The sequence below is a fragment of the Melozone crissalis genome, unplaced genomic scaffold, assembly GCF_028551555.1.
Source record: "Melozone crissalis strain CALT ecotype California unplaced genomic scaffold, PUWL_Pcris_2 ptg000006l_1, whole genome shotgun sequence".
NCBI classification, from domain to species: Eukaryota; Metazoa; Chordata; class Aves; order Passeriformes; family Passerellidae; genus Melozone; species Melozone crissalis.
Genome location: NW_026535784.1, coordinates 1,618,641 through 1,639,168, shown reverse-complemented (window position 1 = coordinate 1,639,168; position 20,528 = coordinate 1,618,641). Strand labels below are relative to the sequence as shown.

The 20,528-nt window shown below is 45.0% G+C and overlaps 1 protein-coding gene across 1 annotated transcript in view; it reads left to right on the top strand.

The window, feature by feature from the left end:
* The window catches only part of ATRN (attractin), a 151,594-nt gene that overhangs the window by 60,362 nt on the left and 70,704 nt on the right, over positions 1-20,528 (top strand). The window contains exons 11-19 of the mRNA XM_054292950.1: positions 4,264-4,348; positions 5,810-6,030; positions 7,183-7,304; positions 7,819-7,957; positions 9,938-10,119; positions 12,219-12,435; positions 13,574-13,759; positions 15,315-15,548; positions 16,598-16,735. Of these exons, the coding sequence (XP_054148925.1) occupies positions 4,264-4,348; positions 5,810-6,030; positions 7,183-7,304; positions 7,819-7,957; positions 9,938-10,119; positions 12,219-12,435; positions 13,574-13,759; positions 15,315-15,548; positions 16,598-16,735 (1,524 nt within the window). The remainder of the gene's footprint in view (positions 1-4,263; positions 4,349-5,809; positions 6,031-7,182; positions 7,305-7,818; positions 7,958-9,937; positions 10,120-12,218; positions 12,436-13,573; positions 13,760-15,314; positions 15,549-16,597; positions 16,736-20,528) is intronic.

Below are 20,528 nucleotides of genomic sequence, written 5' to 3'. Positions count from 1 at the left end.
AATTCCAAGCACACGAGGGGCAGTGATTTCTAATTACAGACAGCAGCAGTTCCTTTGTTAACAGTTTATACACAACCTTGGGCATTAAAAATTAGGTTTTAAACTGCATGTTGTTACAGAATCATAAAACCATGGAATCATTAAAGTTGGAAAATACCTTTAAGATCACCAAGTCCAACTGGCAACCCAGCACCACCACCATTTTTACCACTAAACCCATGTCCTCAGGTGCCACATCCACATGTTTTTTTGAACACTTCCAGAGATGGTGACTCCATCACTGCCCTAAGCAGCTTATTCCAGTGTTTTGCAACCCTTTGCATGAAAAAATACTTCCTGATAGCCAATCTACATCTTCCCTGGCCCAACTTGAGGCTGTTTCCTGTCCTGCTATCTCAGCCATAAATCTGTTCTGATCTTTTGATTGTGTTTTAATCTATGACGGGTCAAAAATTCAAGTTCTTAGGACAGTTACAAGCACTAGACCCTGCTGAAACTCCACCTGTGCAGTGCACTGCTTTATTCAATCATAAAGCCAAGTTATTAGGTTGCACTTGCTGAGTTTCAGTGGCCAGGAGAGGGCAGCATTTATTTGTGGATTTGGATTCCAGACACTGAGTTTAAGAAGAACGAGGAAGGAAGAGGTGAAATTACATAAAAGAAGGTACATACACAGATAATTCACACTGGGGAAAAACGCCCTTCTGTACTCTGACATTTGCCTTTTGCTCTCAGAATGCACTAAACGTGGCTTCCCTGAAATAGTCCTGTAAACCTGAAATATCCAAGTGACTGTCCACCAAGATCTCACTCCTGGTTTGTGAGAGGAAAATGCAAGTGGATACTTGGGCCATCAGGGTTTGGTATCCTTGTGCCCTTTTGCTTTCTGTTATAGCAGTCATTCCATCGTGCCTCCTGTGATTTCTAGTTACATCTCTCTGGAATCTTTGTGTGCTCCTAGCTAGCTTTATTTTGATTTTTTTTTAGCTTATTTTGATTTTTTTTTTAATTGTTGAGTTAAAATGAGGTATCTGACCAGGTTGGATGGGGCTTGGAGCAGCCTGGTCTAGTGGAAAGTGTTCCTGCCCATGGCTCAGAGCTGGAATGAGATTGTTTTAAGGTGCCATCCAGCCCAGAGTGATTTGTCATTCTGTGGCAGTCATAAACAGTTTGATTTTTTTTAAACTTTGGTAGCAACTGTGATAGATTTTCTTTCTGCATTCTGCTATCTGCCCTGACCTATTGAACCCTCTGTGAGGTGTAAAACACAAATTGCATTAATTTGACAAAATATGCCAATAGTGATGTTCTGGTTTAGGTAACATGCTGCATGACATGAGTGATGTAGTCAACCTCCCCAGTTCTTACCAGATATACACTCATGTGTGGGAACTTGCATTGGTTTTACCTCACATGATGGGTGAGAGGTGTTCTTGAGTCCCCTCATTCCTTAGAGAAGAGATTCTCAGCCTGAAAGGAGCAGTTTGTTTTTTTCTTTTCCAGAAATGAGGCCACTTCTGGTCTCTTCATTGCAGGAGCCATTGTGCATGATTTCCCTTATCCCGTGTGATTAGGGAGGCATTAGGGTGGTGGCCCATCACTTGTGTCACAGCAGAAATACTTGTCAGTGGTTCTTCATGCATGATCTGTGCAGCAATTACAGATTACCTGGTCATGCTCCTGTTGGTCTCCATGGGAATAAGCCCATATAACCCCCATGTTATCTAACCCTCAATGTTCCCAAGGCAAGGCCAGTTGATACTGAGAGCCTTCAGTGAGGAGGCTTAATAATTGTCTTTATTCCCTACTTTTATAGTATGCTCTCTGCCTGGTTTACTAATTTTTTACATCTTCATGATTAGCCATCATGATTGATATTAATCACAGTGATGGTTGGAAGACTGGGGAGAAGTGGAATTAAATCCAGTCTGAAACAAATGCTTCAAAGCCACGTCTTCTCCTTAACCTTTGTCATTAAAGCTTATTTTGGTAGTAACTAATTTTATTTATATCATCAATTTTTTCTGGTTTTCCCTCCTCAAATTTCCAAGTAATCAGAGCACATGCACTGAGTATTGGGAGGACATAAAACCTTTTTTCTGTGTGGGGCAATGCTAACAGCTTGCACTGAGATGTGTGCTGGGGGTGAGCAATGAAAATTCTTGACTGCTTCTTGTCCCTTACCCTCTACTTGACCAGCTTTGGGCATATTAAATTCAAATTGTCCAGGTGCTGCCTAGTTTGGGAAGGTTTCAGGATAACAGTCCAGCTGTTGCATGTGTTATTCTCCATTCTCAGGACAAGCCTTTGGACTGTTGACATTTGGGTTGGGTGAGCACTTGGGCAAAGCTGTCTCTCAGTATTTTCCCTATTTTCTGCACACTGAAATGGCCAATTAGCTCTTCCTATCCCCAAAACTGGTCTCTCTGGCCTTTGTCAAAGTTTCCTGCTCTGCAGCAGCTTTGTGTGGAAAAATGCCTCACTTAATCCTCCACCTGCTACTTAGGTAAAGGTGTTGCTTTTAAATTGATCTTTTCTCCCCACAGAAGAGAAACAAAACCTCTTCTATTATTCCATGAAAATTCTGATTCTGATGACAAGCACAGCGAGGGGCGGGATGGTTTTGCAGCTGATATGTTCTGTTTGAAGAGTGTATTTCATAAATCCCAGCATTGTAAGTTTTAGGTTAAGTCAGGAAGGAGAAGATTCTTGGTAGTCTCAGAATCACTTACTTTCTCCAATATTTGATCTCTGGTTAAAAATGGCAAAGAAGCTTAGAAACCAAAATATTCCAGGCCTTCTCTTAATCTAGAAAAACATGTTTCTTGGCCTCACATAACACACAACTTGATGGCTAAAAAATTGCAAATTACTGTCCAATTTTTCTGAAGTCTTCTATTAAAAATTGGAACTGTCATATTTAGCTTGGAAGCGGTGCTGGGTTAGGTTAAATTCTTTGAAGATGGAAAATGACATGTAAAAATAAATTCCAAATTCACAATTTATCAAAGTACTAAATCTTTGTCTTCTGTCTTTTTTTTATCAGTGTTCTTGAACAAAATTGGTCTGCATCTGTTGTTTTATCCAACAATTCTCCAGTTAAATTTAGTAAAAAATAAAACTTTGGGTTTTTTTGCCCTTTCAGTTTATCCATGGACTAGTTTGGTTTGTGGGCTTTTTTTCTCCAGAGGGTCAGTCCACTACTCAATGGTTCTATCTCATATTAAAGAGTCTTAGGAGTATTTGAGGATCCTGTAGATCTTTACAGAAGATTGACTTTTCTGTCTTAATTGCATAAATTGCATCCAAGTGCCTCTGGGATATTGGCCCCCAAGGTGATCCATTCCCTTTATGAAGTTTAAGTGTTATGAATTGGACTGACTTTTCCTACTTCTGTTCCTTTGCTCAGTGGGTTAGATGTTTCTTAATTTGTTTTTTTTTTTCTCCCATGCTGCCCAAAGAAAAAAATTACCTGAGAAACCAAGTGAAAAATGAAGCAGAACTTACAAATTTTATGCTAATAGAAAAAGATGGAATAATCTAACATTCTATTAAAAGAGAAAAACAGCCACAAATCTTTAAGCTATGATGAGTGAAAAATATTTTTAAAAACATGGATATCTGCCCTCTAGGAACATAACGGCAATGGAAAAAGTAAAAAAAAAGATAAGCCTCTGTTCTCAGTGATACTGGTTTGGGGCAAAACTACGAATAATTCATGTATAAACAGATAAAACCAGAACTTGTTACGTGCTGAAAAATCCTACTAGTAAAGGAGGAAAAAACAGTTTCTTCTTGTCCTGTTCCCTGGAGCAGAGCCCGACCCCCCCGGCTGTGCCCTCCTGGCAGGAGCTGTGCAGAGCCACAAGGACCCCCTGAGCCTCCTTTGCTCCAGGCTGAGCCCCTGCCCAGCTCCCTCAGGGATTGTGCAGCCCCTTCCCAGCTCCCTCAGGGATTGTGCAGCCCCTGCCCAGCTCCCTCAGGGATTCTCCAGCCCCTTCCCAGCTCCCTCAGGGATTGTGCAGCCCCTGCCCAGCTCCCTCAGGGATTGTGCAGCCCCTTCCCAGCTCCCTCAGGGATTCTCCAGCCCCTTCCCAGCTCCATTCCTGCCCTGGTCAGGGCAGGGCCAGGGCCCGTCCAGCCCCTCAGGGCCTTTGCTGAAGGATCTCAGGTGCCTGGGGATCTCTCAGGAAGAAACTGCTTTGTGAATTGTCCTTTCATTGTCCAGAGAAACATTTCTGAAATGGCTTTTTTCACTTGCAGCCTGTGATCGATGGTCTGTGCTGCCTCGCCCAGCTCTGCACCACGATGTCAACAGGTTTGGGCACTCTGCTGTGCTCTACAACAGGTGAGGGCACAGGTGTTCTGTGGGGAATGGGCACTGCTGTGCTGTACAACAGGTGAGGGCACAGGTGTTCTGTAGGGAATGGGCACCAGTGGATGAGGAGCTGCAGCACAGGCTGAGTCTGGCACAAACCCCCTTGTCAATGGAGCTTTGGGCTCCCCCATCCCTGGAAGGGTCCCAGACCAGGTTGGATGGGGTTTGGAGCAGCCTGGCTTAGTGGAAGGTGTCCCTGCCCATGACAGGGAGTTGAAAGAGGTGGGATTTAAGGTTCCTTCCCACCCAAACCATTCTGTGAGTCTCTGAAAGTTTTCAGATCTTCACTCTTGTAATGTCTTTAGTATTCAGCTATTCCCATCAGCCCTTATGTACTGGGCTAAACTGTCCCAGCTCACTTAGTTTTTTCAATAATTTGATTTTTTGTCATTATTTTTATATGTATTTCTGTTTTTTAGTTATTTAATAATTGTGCATTTCAATGTATTTCACACCTCTTTCTTACCTGCACTGACAACATTTATTTACAAATCTGAATTTCCCTCATGCTTTTTAAAATTTGTCTGTGTTTCACTTTACACACCTTTTCCTGTGGGGCTGCTCTTCCCCAGGCACATGATGTTCAGTATTTGGGTGAAATCTTAGGTGAGATTTTGGCTGTTAAGCCTTACAGACTGCAGTGATATCCCTGCTTCCAGATGAACAGCTGTTACTGGATCAGTGCAACCAAGTTTGAGAAATTTATTTCATAGGAGTTCTAAAATAGGATGAAAATCATAATACAGCTACTTATGATTTAACCAGAACTTCTCTTTTCAGCTGCCTTGGCCCTTCTTCACGGTATTTTTAAAGGTGCATTGACAGACACAGATGCACAGAGAATTTTTGTGTGACGTTTTTGTGTAACTGTTAAAATTTAGTGTTTTGGTGCAGGTGGGATACTGAAGGAGGTTTGAAATCCTCCACTCCTCTCCATACAAATTATTTGTTTGGGGGTTGTTTTGGGTTTTTTAGTTGACACAATGACTCTGCTCAGTTGTTACCAGCCATGCAAAGTGTGGTTTTCTTACGGAGGACCAGAGAGAGTGACAGCAACAAATTGTTTTGTCACAGTTTCTGAACTCTGGTGTAATGCTGTGGTAGAATCTCCCCAATTTTTATCCTTCCTCTGTGTCTTGCCAGTGTGGATCACAAGAGGATCCCTCAAAGTTTTGGCTGGAGGGGGAAGATTGTTTGATGACCTTGAGTAGCTTTGACTCTGTGTTGAGTCTCTCTGACTTCTCTGAAACAGTGAAATTTGTCTGACCTTTTCTTTAGTGCCTCCCTTAACCAAGAGCTATTTATTTGGATTTATATATGCTGGCATGTAATAAAACACTTCTCTCAGACCTTAAATCCCATTTACTGGAACAGTGCTCTGTCCATGAAAACAGCTGTGAGCTTTTCTCTCTTTGCTTCCATGTTGTCCAGCACCATGTATGTGTTTGGAGGCTTCAACAGCCTCCTCCTGAGTGACATCCTGAAGTTCACACCTGAGAGATGTGAGGCTTTTGGCAACGAGTCGTCCTGCCTGGGGGCTGGCCCCGGGGTCAGGTGCGTGTGGGCTCTGCGCCCTCCCCGCTGCATCCCCTGGGAAAATGCAACGCTGGCACAGCAGCAAAAGGTCTTTGAAGACTGTCCTCCCAAGCCAGGTAGGTGTCTCCTTCTTTCTGTTCCCTTTTCTGGAAGGTGTGCAGGCTTTTTCTCCTTCCAGACTCCTCCTGTGTTAATTGTGTGCCATTCCAAGGTCAGGTTTTACACGGGGGGCAGTGGTTGGGCTTCCATGTGTCCTGGCAGCCCTTCCTCTGGCTGGGGGTCATGGAGATGTGGAAGTGTTTCTATCTCCTGTTCCTGAAGCTGCTTGTTCATGAGAGCTTTTTCCTACCCTGCTGCTTGTACTTACTTTTCTATCCCTAACAAGCATCACCAGCCAAGAACCAGGCCTGGACCATCATTCTGTAAATGTTTGCTCCAACAATTGACTTTGTGAGAGCCAAGAATTGGCTGAAGAGCACCATGGGGCAATAAAGGGCATCTGGATCTGATGGAGTTATCCTGTACTCTTCAAAAGAGACAGCGGGGATACTGCTTTAGGAAAAGTTACTTTGTTTTTTTGGCAGGGGATTGGTCCCAGATGATCTTTAAGGTCCCTTCCAACCCAAACCATTCTGGGATTCTATGATTCTATGTATAGAGGCAGATAAAATGAATTCATGTTTTAAGATCTGATTCCTGTGTTTCCCCTTAGGATAATTTTAAACAACTTTATCCTGATACATTCATTATACAGCCCTTGATTCTGTAACAGATGTGCAGCCTTTAATTATTTAATAGAAACTGATGTAAGGGGACATTGCCTTGCTGGGCTCCCAATGCACAGTAAATTTTCACAAAACACAGGCAATAAATAATTGGAAATATGAATGAAAAGTTCGAGCTTCACATGAAAATGCTCCACTTGAAAGCCAGGCTTGCAGGAAGATGGGCCTGTGCTGGGGGATGGCCACTGTCCCTGTGGATGTCCTCTGGCATCACTTCCCTGGGCATTAACCTGTGCTTCCTTGTCTTGGTGCATTATTTTCTGCTGTGTGTTTTAGGGCTCCTTGGGCACTAAAGATGATTGCTGCTGTAAATAAAAGCAATTTTCTATCAGTTCAAACACATGAAAGTACCTGATTTTAGTTGCTAACAGAAAATCTGCAGGCACTGCTATTTGGTTGTGTCTTTTGCTGTAAATAATCAAGTTCTTAGAGCTCTGTCAGGAAATGCCTGTTTTTGGTCATGCAGGTTTTTTTCTTTAATAGCTGTAGACAATGAAAAATGTGATCAGATTACAGACTGCTACAGCTGCACAGCCAACACAAACAGCTGTCAGTGGTGTTCTGACCAGTGCATCCCAGCACACAACAACTGCACAGAGGAACAGGTAATGGCTCTTAACACTTCCCTCGTTTAAATTTACCCTTTGGAATAGCAAATGTCCACATTTGCATCTGTCAGTGTTATGATCCCTGTTTTGTTATTCCCAGTGCATATCTAGCTCAAAAGTGCTACATGTTTGAATTTTTTCAATTTGATCCAAGGGTTTTGCATGGTATTTTACAATGAATTTAGGAGGATGGCTGTGGGCAGGGGAAGAGTTAGAGGTTTCACCGTGATATGATTATTCATTAATCACCTTTTGGGTTTGATATCAATAGGGCTTCCCCTAGAAAAAGCAAAATAGCCCTCTTGTAAAAGCTTTAGTAGAGAAAACATGTCAGGCAGTGTTTTGGAGGAATATCTCGGATAACCAGTCCAGGCTGTGCCCAGTTCCACAGCTTTTGGATATATAAATTGCCTTGTAGAGCTGGTCTGTGATATTGGTATTGTAATCATGGCTGTTATAAACTCACATGGCTGGATATCACAAAAAGTCTCACCTGTGCTATTTATTTTAGGTTCCTGTTACTATCTATGAGAATTGTCCTAAGGATAATCCTGCCTATTACTGTAACAAAAAGACAAGTTGTAAAAGCTGTGCCATGGATCAAAACTGTCAGTGGGAACCTAGGAATCAGGAGTGCATTGCTTTGCCAGGTAGGTACTAGTACCAAATTTACCCACTCCAAAAGTTGTTGCACGTTTTTAAAAATTTTTGTTGGTTTTAACCCCAAATCTGTAGTTTTTAGTGTTAAGATGGAGCAAATAGTGCTGTTTAATCATAACAGCTTTGGTATGACATTTAATTTGTAGTAAATCCAGCAGGTCTGCTGGAATATTTTTCATTCCCAGTTGTCTGAAGAGGACTATGATCACTGGTATAATTATTAGGCTCTATGTCATCTCTCCCTTTTCATTTCATAAAAGCTGTTGATAATAGGCTTCTGCAAGATATTAGATTTAATAATGCATGCTATTTAATTTAGAAACTAAAATTGTGCAAAAGCATAATGGCACATACTGGACAAATGAGGCACGTAAGACCTGAAGTGTTTAAGGAAAATTCTCCTATTAGAGTGCTTCCAGTGGAGCTTACAGGAGTTGGTTATTAGTTCCCTTGCGGTAATTTTTTTTTTATCCCCATGACTGGGAGAGAAATACAGGATCTTCAGTGATTAACATTTGTAGGTAATAAAATATAGAGAAAGGGGAGAAAACCCATGAGACAGGACATTTTAGTGGATGTGGAAAGGCTTCCCCTAGGACAGGGTAGGTTTGGACATGTCCGGGTCTGGTGTTTGCCAGTCTGCAGCAGTTTAAAAATGAGGAGACTTTGAAGAAGAGAAAAACATCTCATCTTTGAAAGTGAAAAAGACATCTTTTAGGGGCCTGTTTTATTTGATATAGAAAAGGGGATGATCTGATCATATGTGTAAAAAGATCATCTGAAAAATTGACCCCTGAGAGCTTTTCCATCTGTTAAGTCTGAATTCACATTGGAAATGCCCATCAGGTTTTTTTCTGCAAGGGAAATAATTAATCACAAAGTGTAAGGAGTTCTTCAGTAGTGAGGTTGTGCTCCAGTTGAAGCAGGGATTAATCCTGGAAGTTGGTGCTGTGGACAGGATTAGCACAACAACCCTTTCCTGCCAAAAGGTCAGTTGACAAAGTGTGGGTGAGTAGGTGGCTTTAAGACATCAACAAAATACAAATTCAGGTTTTTTTCCCTCTTTCTCCTACAACAATTTTACTGTACAACATTGTAATACGTGCTTTGATTACGTACGAATGCTGATGGCGGACTTCAGCTCCCTGAACAGATTTCCTTCTCCTCCAATATTGTTATGTATCAACACTTCTCAGCACACCTCTAAGTCGTACTGCCTTGGGATGGGGTTGTGGGTATTTCTTAGTGGTAGGGTTCATAGAATCATTAAGGCTGGAAAATACCTCCAAGGTCATCATCATCAATCTCTGCCCCAGCCTCACCATGGCCCTAAGCCACAGCACTAAGGGCCATGTGTGCTCATTTTCTGAACACTTCCAGGGGTGGGGACTCCACCACTGACCTGGGCAGCCCCTTCCAATGCTTGGCAACAAATCCAGGGAAGAAATTTTCCCTGTTTCACAACCTAATCCTCTCCTGGAACAAGTTAGGGTGTTTCCCCTCCTCCCAGGGAGCAGAGCCCGACCCCTCCGGCTGTGCCCTCCTGGCAGGAGCTGTGCAGAGCCACAAGGACTCCCTGAGCCTCCTTTGCTCCAGGCTGAGCCCCTTCCCAGCTCCCTCAGGGATTGTGCAGCCCCTTCCCAGCTCCCTCAGGGATTGTGCAGCCCCTTCCCAGCTCCCTCAGGGATTCTGCAGCCCCTTCCCAGCTCTGTCCCTGCCCTGGCCACGCTCCAGCCCCTCCAGAGCTCTCCAGAGCTGCCCCAGCCCTGGAGGTGCCCCAGCAGTGCCAGCACAGGGATGCTGTGGGACTGCCCTGGCCCTGCTGCCACTGCAGAGCTGGCACAGCCCAGGGGCCACTGGCTCCTTTCCCACCTGGGCTTATGTTTTTTAATGGTTGTTTCACTACCTTGATTGTTGGGAAGATCACCCGTGTCTCTGGGTTTAGTTTCTTTCCCCTCCTTGTCCCCCAGAAAACATCTGCGGAACAAACTGGCATTTGGTTGGCAACTCCTGCCTGAGGATCACCAACGCCAAGGAGAACTATGATCATGCCAAACTGTCCTGTAGGTCCAGTGGTGCTTTACTGGCTTCTCTCACTACCCAGAAGAAGGTGGAATTTGTTCTGAAGGAGCTGCAGAAGATTCAGTCTTCAGTGAGTGCCTCTCTATAAAGCTGTGGCTGTGGAGAAGTCCTTGATGGAGTATTGTGTGCTCTGTACACAATGGAAATGCCTCTTAACCAAAACCAACTGATTTTCTTTTGAAATTAAGTGTACCCTCTGGGTGCTTCTGAGCTGAAATTGTAGAGAATGTAAATGGAAAGGATAAACATAAACATACACAGTTCCTTAGAAGGGATCACTTTCTGTGCTGAAATCACACCTGCATTTCCCGGGTGGAATACTGGACTGCAGCAGGAGCCCTCTGCTGGCCTGTGCACAATATTTGATAAATAAAAGCCCCTTTGGGGCACTGGAGGTGTTTAATGTAAAGTGTTATTTACTGCACTCAGAGAAGCAGCTGTTTAAAATGTCACCTTCTCACTCCACAGAGCTGCTTGGCTTATTGGGCATTATTTGGGTGTCATTTAGTGGCAGGTGCTTTTCTGTCAGGCCCGGGGAGAAGTGAATTGGAATTTTTCCCTCTGCATGCATCAATGAAATAAATACATATTTTTTCCAGTCCCTGGGTGAAGAAGGGAGATGTTCAGGGCAGGTTGTGTAGGTGGTGCTACAGTCCTAACAAAGAATGATGCTGTGCATCTCTTCTAAAATCCTGGATTAGCCTGGAAAGCTGCTGTGACCTGATGGCACATCAGAATAACAACTCCTGGGTCCCAGAGGCCACTGTGGGAAGCATTTTCTCTAGGAAAAATGAGGTTGGAGGCAATAGGATTGCTTTTTTTCAGGAGAGAACATGCTTCAGTACTTAAGAGAAATATTCCCCTGTTAAAACAAGAACACTCCCTGCCTTGATACCCTTTGTAATTTTAAAGTGGAGTTTCAACATTTACAGTGTTTTAGAGGGGAGTCAATTTAGCCAAGGAAAGGTAGGGTGCAGTTTAAGTAAGATTGTTCATTAAATCTTTTGTAGAATGAGGAAGCCAAGCCTGGGATACTGTAAAAAATACATGATTCTGACAGCTCCAGGTGTTTCTGGATATTCCAGTAGCTGAGTGTAGAGTCAATTCCTGAAGACACATGGTAGCCTTTTCCTCATAATGTTTAAATCTTTACGCAGTGTAAAAAGGAATTGTTAATTTACAGGGTTCTTTTTCCACCTACAGAGTCCATTGAAAAGTGAGCCTAAAGAGACTAGGAGCCTGTTTTAATGGATATTAGGATAGAATGCTTATAAGGTGGGAAAGTGTATCATGAGCTGATCCCAGTGTGGGCAGCAGGGGAGGGGGGACTCTGTCCCTGTTCCCCGCCCTCAGGTGAGGCCACACCTGCAGAGCTGCCCCAGCCCTGGGGCCAGCAGCAGGAGGACGTGGAGCTGCTGCAGAGAGCCCAGAGGAGGCCCCGGAGCTGCTGCAGGGCTGGAGCCCCTCTGCTCTGGAGCCAGGCTGGCAGAGCTGGGAATGTTCCCCTGGAGAAGGGAAGGCTCCAGGCAGAGCTCAGAGCCCCTGGCAGGGCCTGCAGGGGCTCCAGGAGAGCTGCAGAGGGACTGGGGACAAGGCCTGCAGGGACAGGAGCCAGGGAATGGCTCCCACTGCCAGAGGGCAGGGCTGGATGGGATGTTGGGAATTGGGAATTGTTCCCTGTGAGGGCAGGGAATCATTCCCTGTGAGGGCAGGCCCTGGCACAAGGTGCCCAGATTTGCTGTGGCTGCCCCTGGATCCCTGGCAGTGCCCAAGGCCAGGCTGGACACTGGGGCTGGGAGTACTGGTGGCTGTGCTGGGGGAGGCTCCACTTTGCAGTTGCTCCTTTTTCAAGTAAACTCTATGTAGATGTTTGGTAATAACAATAAAATATGTTGGTGTTAGCATGATATGCTTTGTAACCCTGTTGCTGTTGGAAGCTGCAGCTCTAGGGTATAAAAGTGCATAAAATCGGTTTGAAGTAGGTGATGTTTACTTATTTTAGCGGTAAAACCATGTATTATATCAACAGAGCTCAAATGATCCTCCCCAAAATGAAAGTGTGCCAAAAAATAAACTGCCACTAGAAATAATTGTCTTATAAGATCTTTATATTATGAATTTTTTGTCCAGCAACACTACTTTAGATTTGACCTGCTTCTTTATTTCTAGCCCAAAACTTTGACTCCATGGGTTGGACTGAGGAAAATCAATGTGTCCTATTGGTGCTGGGAAGACATGTCCCCCTTCACCAACACTCTGGTCCAGTGGCTCCCCGATGAACCCAGTGATGCTGGATTTTGTGGATATTTAGCTGAGCCTTCCCACCAGGGATTGAAGGCAGCAACATGTATCAACGAGGTCAACGGCACTGTCTGTGAAAGGCCAGGTAACAGCAGCTGTCTGCTTGATTTATATTCCTGGAAGGTAAAGATAATGCAATTTGTTACATTTTAAACCAGCTGCATTATGACTTTGCCAAAGAAAAATACTTCTGAACAAGAGTCTTGTGTATGTATTTCATGCAGGAAATAGAATTTTTAAAAATAGCTCACTATTTATGCTGTTAACTGTAATATTTGAAATACATTATTTTAATTATTTTTTTTCTTAATTGCATACCTACATATGACATTTAGGGTAATTATGGTATGCAGCATTCTCCTGTTTCAAAGAAATAAAAAATTAATAGTAACTTTCTGATTGAATTCTCCTCCCCTGCTATGTAGCCAGAGGAGGATTTTATCAAAGTTTGAAATTAATTGGCCAAGACACTTTAGAGATATGAGAACTTTGAAAAAAACAATCTATTTGCTTTTGGGAAAAGTCTTCCAGCTTTATTGAAATTGCATATCTTTTCAGATGGCTTGGTCTGTTAATTCTCCATTGTAGCTGATCATTTCTGAATACCAATTAATGCCACTTTAAGTATTAGGGAAGTTGGTTGATTAAAAAAAAATTTAAGTACACTGCAGCAGTTGAAATCATTCTTTGTGGAAGAGCTGGATGCAAATCCTGAATGTGGAACCTGATCTCAAATTCTGTATGTTTTCACTTGCAGCACTTGGGTTTAAGCTTTGTGCTGGCTTTTATGGTCTGAGAACAGTCACTTGAAGCAAAACTTAAAGCATTGGCTCAGACTACAAATCTGCTGAGTTAGTTCAGTGCTTGTTTGATGTCTGGAACTGATCTAATCACTTAAAGCATGTGCCTGTGAGCTCATGTAAAACAGGGCTCTGCCCTGCACTTTGCTGGGGAGGGTAACTAAGGAATGCATCAGCAGAACTGCAGAGAAAAAGAGACCACTGCTCCATGCCCAGAGCAGCTGTGCCTGCCCCTGGATCCCTGGCAGTGCCCAGGCCAGGCTGGGGCAGAGGGAGGTGTCCCTGCCATGGCAGGGCCGGGATGGGGTGGGCTGGGATGGGATGGGGTGGGATGGGATGGGCTGGGATGGTCCCTAGGTCCATTCCCAGCGGGAGCAGGGCACGGTTGTTCCTGGCAGAGCTCTGATGTTGTCCTCCCCACAGCCAACCACAGCGCCAAGCAGTGCCGCACGCCGTGCGCACTGCGCGCCGCCTGCGCCGAGTGCACCAGCGGCAGCTCCGAGTGCATGTGGTGCAGCAACATGCAGCAGTGCGTGGACTCCAACGCCTACGTGGCCTCCTTCCCCTACGGGCAGTGCATGGAGTGGTACACCATGAGCAGCTGTCCCCGTGAGTCACAGTGCTGGGCTGGGGTGGGGGACAGGCCGTGGAGAGCCCTGAGGGGTGTGCTGGACATCCCTGGGATGGAGGGAATGAGGCCAGGCGGATGGGCCTTGGAGCACCCTGCTCCAGCAGGAGGCTCCTGCCCATGGCAGGGTGTGGAGAGCCCTGAGGGCTGTGCTGGACATTCCCAGGATGGTGGGAACGAGGCCAGGCTGGATGGGCCTTGGAGCACCCTGCTCCAGCCAGAGGCTCCTGCCCATGGAGAGCCCTGTGGGCTGTGCTGGACATTCCCAGGATGGTGGGGATGAGGCCAGGCTGGATGGGCCTTGGAGCACCCTGCTTCAGCCAGAGGCTCCTGCCCATGGCAGGGTGTGGAACAACATGGCCTCTTTCCAACCCGAAACATTCTGCAATTGCCTGATTTTCAAATCCAAATCAGGGTTTACACAAGTGTTTTATTCTGAAGTGTTGTCTACTTACAGACTATAGTAGGAATTCCTACCTCATTTTAAAGAAATTATTTACTTTTTTGCCCCTTTTAGGTAGATGAAAGCAAACTGCAAAAGCTTCATGGCACTTTCGAATAGTGTGTTTTCCTTTCAAAGTGGAGTAAAAGGGCCTAAAAACCTAAAACAAAATTTTAAGTTTTAAAAAAGTGAAGATGTAGAAATTATTTTATTTATGTTGAATTCTTTAGGAGCTGGGTGTGAGCAGGGGCATCACAAGTAGCTCAAAATGTTGCAAAATAAGAGATGAAGAAAATGAATTTAAGGAACATGAAAGTATGAACTTCCCATATTGCCAGAGGTCAAAAGTTGGAGGAAGCATGAGGCAGGAGATGAGTAAGCTAAAATAATGGAAAACAAACTTTTTTTTCTTTTTGAAGGCAAATATTGTCTATTTAAACGTCAAAATAGAAAGTCTGCTTATCTTGCAACACCAAGAATCCAGAAAATATTTTTCAAGATGGTCTAGGGAAAGAAATATAAAAAGTTTTAGTATGTTAAGAGTTCGTCACCCCTAAAATCCAATCCCATTAGAGAAAGGAGGGGCTAAAGGGTGGAATTTTATTTTCCTATTTGTATTCTATGCTTTTTGCCTCAGCTAAATACTTGAAATAATAGCATGTGATACTGAAATGTGGTAGGAAGAGGCTCCAAGTGACTAAACTGTCTGGTTTTTAGCCTTTGCCTCCAGATGGCTCATTTGATCATCCTATCTATTTTAAATAAATCAGAGATGTTTTGTAGAGGGAACATTAACCTCTAGTGTTAGAAGGTGGTGTGTAATGGTTCGAAAAACCTGTGTGTATGTTGTGCTGTTTTGTAACTCATTGACTATTGGAACCTTTGTTAATAGTTATCTTAGATTCTGGAATAAATATGCTGATATGAATGAACATGTTGCTGTGAATATCAGAGTAAATATTTCTAGATTTGATGAGATAAATATTTTGGTGAGATAAAAACACAGTTATAGAATACATTCTGCATTTTTTGTTGCCTGTGTTTGAGATTGTGCTTTTTTCCACAATTTTGTGTCGTGGTTTGTTTTTTTGTAGCTGAAAACTGCTCAGGGTACTGCACGTGTGCTCAGTGCCTGGAGCAGCCGGGCTGCGGGTGGTGCACGGATCCCAGCAACACCGGCAAGGGCAAGTGCATCGAGGGCTCCTACCGGGGGCCTGTCAGGATGCCCACCCTCTCCACGCCAGGGAAACACAGCCTGGAGCCTGTGCTCAACGTCAGCATGTGCCCTGCAGAGACCAGCTACAACTGGTCCTTCATCCAGTGTCCAGGTGAACGAGCAGCGTTTCACTGTCCTACGTTTCCACTGAGTGCAAGGGGAGAGAGGTTTTAGGACTATGGCGGTGTCTTGTGTTCCCTCCTGGTAATGGAGGGGGGAGAAGAGCATGGAATATAAGTAGGAATTACACACTTGGAGATGGAAGGGGCTGTGAAGCAGCTGAACTGCGCAGGTTTGCTGCATGAAGACATTCATTACTTGGGAGAAATTTTTCCTTTCTCTGCAGATCTTTACGAGATTTTAACTTTTGTTTGTTAATTTATTTTAAGTCTGTTTGAATGAAAGGCAGATCTTCCTTTGAAGGTCATTTTAAGTGTTAATAATGCTTAGGATGATTTTTAACTAATGATTTTGACACAAAACCAACACTCCTGTCACCAACATTTTTTCATAAAAATCCTTTCTTTGGGATTTTTCCTCTTCTGGGAAGCTGAGGCCCCAGGCAGAGAATGTAAACAATGGTTCTCTGCTGCTGTGGAATGCAACAGGTGCCGCTGTGATTGGTCTTCTGTGAGTGTTTGGATGTGCTGACCACTCACAGGAGAGTTGTCCTTGTTTTCTGCTTGGACATAGAACTATTGTTATTGATTCGTATTCTATTCTTAGCTTAGCAAGCTTCTGAACTTTTCTCTCTCTTTCCGTATAGTATAGTCTTAATGTATTATATATCATAAATTAATAAATCCAGCCTTCTGATCATGAAGCCAAGATTCTTGTCTATCCCTCTCACCCCGAAAAACCCTTGCAAAGCCTTGTAACACACTCCCCTCTCTGTTCCTTGTAAATCCATCCCACCAGCAGCTTGCAGTACAATGTGCATGTAGTGTTTTGCAGTTCAGTTTTCAGTGTGTTGCTCTAAATTCCATTTTTTGATGTACACCAGTCTTTGGGCCCATGTATCGCTAGCAAGAGACGAGAAGCTGTCGGGAAGGTGCATGAAATGGTTTCATTTGTCCCCTGCACAGCACAGCCTCCCAAGGGTCTCTGAGGGCTGTGTTTGAGCCCCTGCACTCAGAGGTGTCCTGTTTGCTTTTCCCACAGCGTGCCAGTGTAACGGGCACAGCCGGTGTGTGAACGAGAGCGTCTGTGAGAAGTGTGAGAACCTGACCACGGGCAGGCACTGTGAGACCTGCATCTCGGGCTACTACGGGGACCCCACCAACGGGGGCACCTGCCAGCGTAAGTGCAGCCCCGAGGCTCCCGCTCTGCTCAGTCCTCTGCTGGCCTAACACAAATTACATCCTGATAATTCATGCTTTCTTTCCTGTGGGTGAGGCTCAGTTCTTGTATCTTCAAATCAAAGACACTCAGACCGCTGAGTGGAATTGCTTTCACTGCATGTAAAGATGATTTTATGGCCTCCTTTCTAAACTTGGAATGACCACAGTGAAAAATGTCTGTATTTTAGTGTTTGATGATCCTGTATTTAAAAGAAACAGTGTTGATCCAAATGTGTTGAACAAATTTCTGCTTATCTAAGTTTCACCTTCTATTCCTTTTGGTTAATGTGTTCTGTGTTTATAGTTAAAATTGTCTGCTTCATAAAGGCTTGCAATGTTTCACTGAAGGCTTGGCTGGATTTCAGTTGAGGATTAGGAGAACCCTGTTAAAATTGCATTTCAGTTTGTAAAGTGCTTTGGGACTCTTTGGCACAAAGAACCATTTTCAGCTGTGCAAGATCCAGTTAACAAACTGGGAAAAAGTCTTCCTTGAAAGACCAATGCATTTAATATTGACAAATATACATGGAAGACTTGGAGTTTTGACCTGCAACCTTGTGGTATAGTTTTGAACTGCTGTGAATTTTTCAGTGCTCTGGCATGGGGAGACTGTAAACCAGAGACCAGGTGTGAGAGGTGCAGAAGTGAGGGAAGGTGCTTCTTGCTCCTAAGAGATTTAATCAAAGAATCATCAAATGGTTTGGGTTGGAAGGGACCATAAAACTCATTCCAATTCCCTGCCATGGGCAGGGACACCTCCCACTGTCCCAGGCTGCTCCCAGCCCCAGTGTCCAACCTGGCCTTGGGCACTGACAGAGATCCAGGGACAGCCCCAGCTGCTCTGGGCACCTGTGCCAGGGCCTCACCTCCATCCCAGGGAACAATTCCCAATTCCCAAGATCCCATCCAGCCCTGCCCTCTGGCAGTGGGAGCCATTCCCTGTGTCCTGTCCCTCCATCCCTTGTCCCCAGTCCCTCTGCAGCTCTCCTGGAGCCCCTGCAGGCCCTGCCAGGGGCTCTGAGCTCTGCCTGGAGCCTTCCCTTCTCCAGGGGAACATTCCCAGCTCTGCCAGCCTGGCTCCAGAGCAGAGGGGCTCCAGCCCTGCAGCAGCTCCGGGGCCTCCTCTGGGCTCTCTGCAGCAGCTCCACGTCCTCCTGCTGTTGGCCCCAGGGCTGGGGCAGCTCTGCAGGTGGGCTCTCACCTGAGGGAGGGGCACAGGGACACAATTCCCACCTTGCCTTTGCCATCAGCCAGGGCTGGGGTCAGGGGCTCTGGGCTGGGTCATGTCCAGCTCCCACCCAGCAGCACGCCCAGGTCCTTCTCCCCAGGGCTGCTCTCCAGCCCTTCCCCCACCCATCCTGTGCTTGTGCTCTGCCTTGCTCCAGCCCCATGCAGGACCTTGCACTTGGCCTTGTGTAACTTCATGAGGTTCACACAGTCCCATGTCTCTGGTCTGTCCAGGCCTCCTTTGTGCTATCCAGGTACTGTTGGGGGCCATCTAGGTCTGTCTGGATGTCCCACTCCCCTCCTGCATGCTGACCTTACCAGTTTGTTGTCACCAGCACACTTGCTGTGGGTTCCTCAGTCCCAGTGCCCTGTCACCAGCAGAGATGTTAAACAGCACTGGCCCAGTGGATTATGTCAGTGGAGTATAGTGAGGTGGAATGAGACAATTAGATACAGGGATGGAAAAGGTAGAAAAAAAATAACATTGCTCAGAGCAGTGTCAGTACTTTTGTGAAATGAGTGTGGGTGGTTTGTGACCAGCCTGGAAGAATGAACTGGGGGATGATTAATGAGTGGGCATTGAAGACTTCTTATTGCTTCTTCCAAATGTGGCACAATCCAGTAGGAAATAGTTGGATATTAATTTAGGATGTTTATTGGGAGTAGTGCTGACCTTTTGGATGAACATGAGGGTCAGTAGCTGCAGCATGTAGTCGTGTTTCCTCAAGAAGAGAGAGGTGGTGATGATTGGGGCTATGAGGAACTTCCCAATGGAGAGATTCAAAGAAGGGGGTGAAAAACTCACAGGGATACAGCTGCCCTCCTTAGAACAAAGGGATATGGAATTCGAACACACAGCACAGGGGCTCAGAGGAGAAGGTGCATCCCTGACACTTGATTTCACAACCTTATCTGCCAGATAAAATACTGCTGATACTCATAAGCTCATTTCAGGTGAAGATACTTTGAAATGCTCTAAAGTTTACTTGAAAGTAATGAATAAATTGAGGCTGAGTTGACTGAGAAAATACAGAATTCTACCTTGAGCTTTCAGTTTTAATCACTGCATCACGACGTGCCTGTTGGTAGGTGTCGCTTTTCCATGTATGTGGAAATGGAGAGTAAGTTCCTTTGGACTCTTGTGCATGAGGATTGTCCCAAAATAGTTTGTTGTTGAGATAATGAATGACAGACTGAAATCATCCAGATGCCTGAAAAAGCAATTAGAAAATGTGTAGAGAGATTGTGGAACAGCGTTCGTTCCTTATCTGATGGAACCAGTAGCTCCTGTCAGAAGTGCTTTGCTCTCAAGTGCTTTGGACCCAGGTTTTTAATTTGCTGTGATTTAACACTGTTTACTGGGAAGGGGAAAGAATGAGGGAAGCAGGAATCTGGGCAGAAAGACTGAAGTGGATTGGGAAAGGGAAAGCAAGAGCAAATCACCCTATCTGATGCAGCCAGGCTGACTTCTGCCTATTAGTCATTTTTGCTTGGTGAAAACCTTTCCAGAGGGGAATTCTTCAGATAAGGATGGGTAGCAGAGCTAGCTCCTGTTTTCTCCCTTCTCTTAGCTGTGGCCCTTCCATCCTTTCCCATTAATAGTGTGCTGATTTCACTCTTTGTGCATTTGTGAGCAATACTTAGTGCTGCTCTGTTTTTAGAGCCCACAGTCACAGCCATGGATGCAGACTATTGTTGTACACTCCAGCCTGACACACACACAAACATCTGTGTGCTTGCACACTCACTGCCTAGTGAGTGTGAGTCCTGGGATCATGGAATGTTTGGGATTGAAGGGTTCTAATAGACCATCCTGTGCCACCCCCTGCCATAGCAGGGACACCTCCCACTGTCCCAGGGTGCTCCCAACCCCAATGTTCAACCTGGCCTTGGGCACTGCCAGGGATGCAGGGGCAGCCACAGCTGCTCTGGGCACCTGTACCAGCCCCTGCCCACCCTCCCAGGGAACAATTCCTTGCCTATATCCTGTCTAACCTTGCCCTCTTTTATTTCAATGCTTTCAGTCCTGCATATTTCTGTAAAAAGTCCCAACACAAGATTATATTACTTGTGTTGAAAATATTTTGTCAAACTGCAGTTATTTCCCTGAAAAAATTGTCTGGATCACATCATACGGCCTGGTGTTGGCAGAGCTAGGCAGATAATAACTAAATGGCAGGTAAATCACTCCTCAGAGGTTGCTTTTAGGAAGTGTCCAAGTAGAGAAGTATTAATCAACAAGGGCAGGAAATGCAGCACATCAAATGTAAAAATAGCTGCAAGGTGCTTTCTCTGCATTCAGGATTTTTCTGAATTTTCTGGTTAAAGTTTCCCATGAAAATATGCTGGTGGGAGATAAGGAAGTTATTTGCAAGTGAAGGGAAGGCACTATTATGCCTGAAATCAGATTGCAGCTGTGGCAGCGCTTCTGAACACATCCACACAGCCTTCACTGGTGGCCTGTGAGCTGCTGCTGCCATGGACCTGCCTGGTTCCCTCTCCCAGGGCTGGGGGGCCCTGCAGGG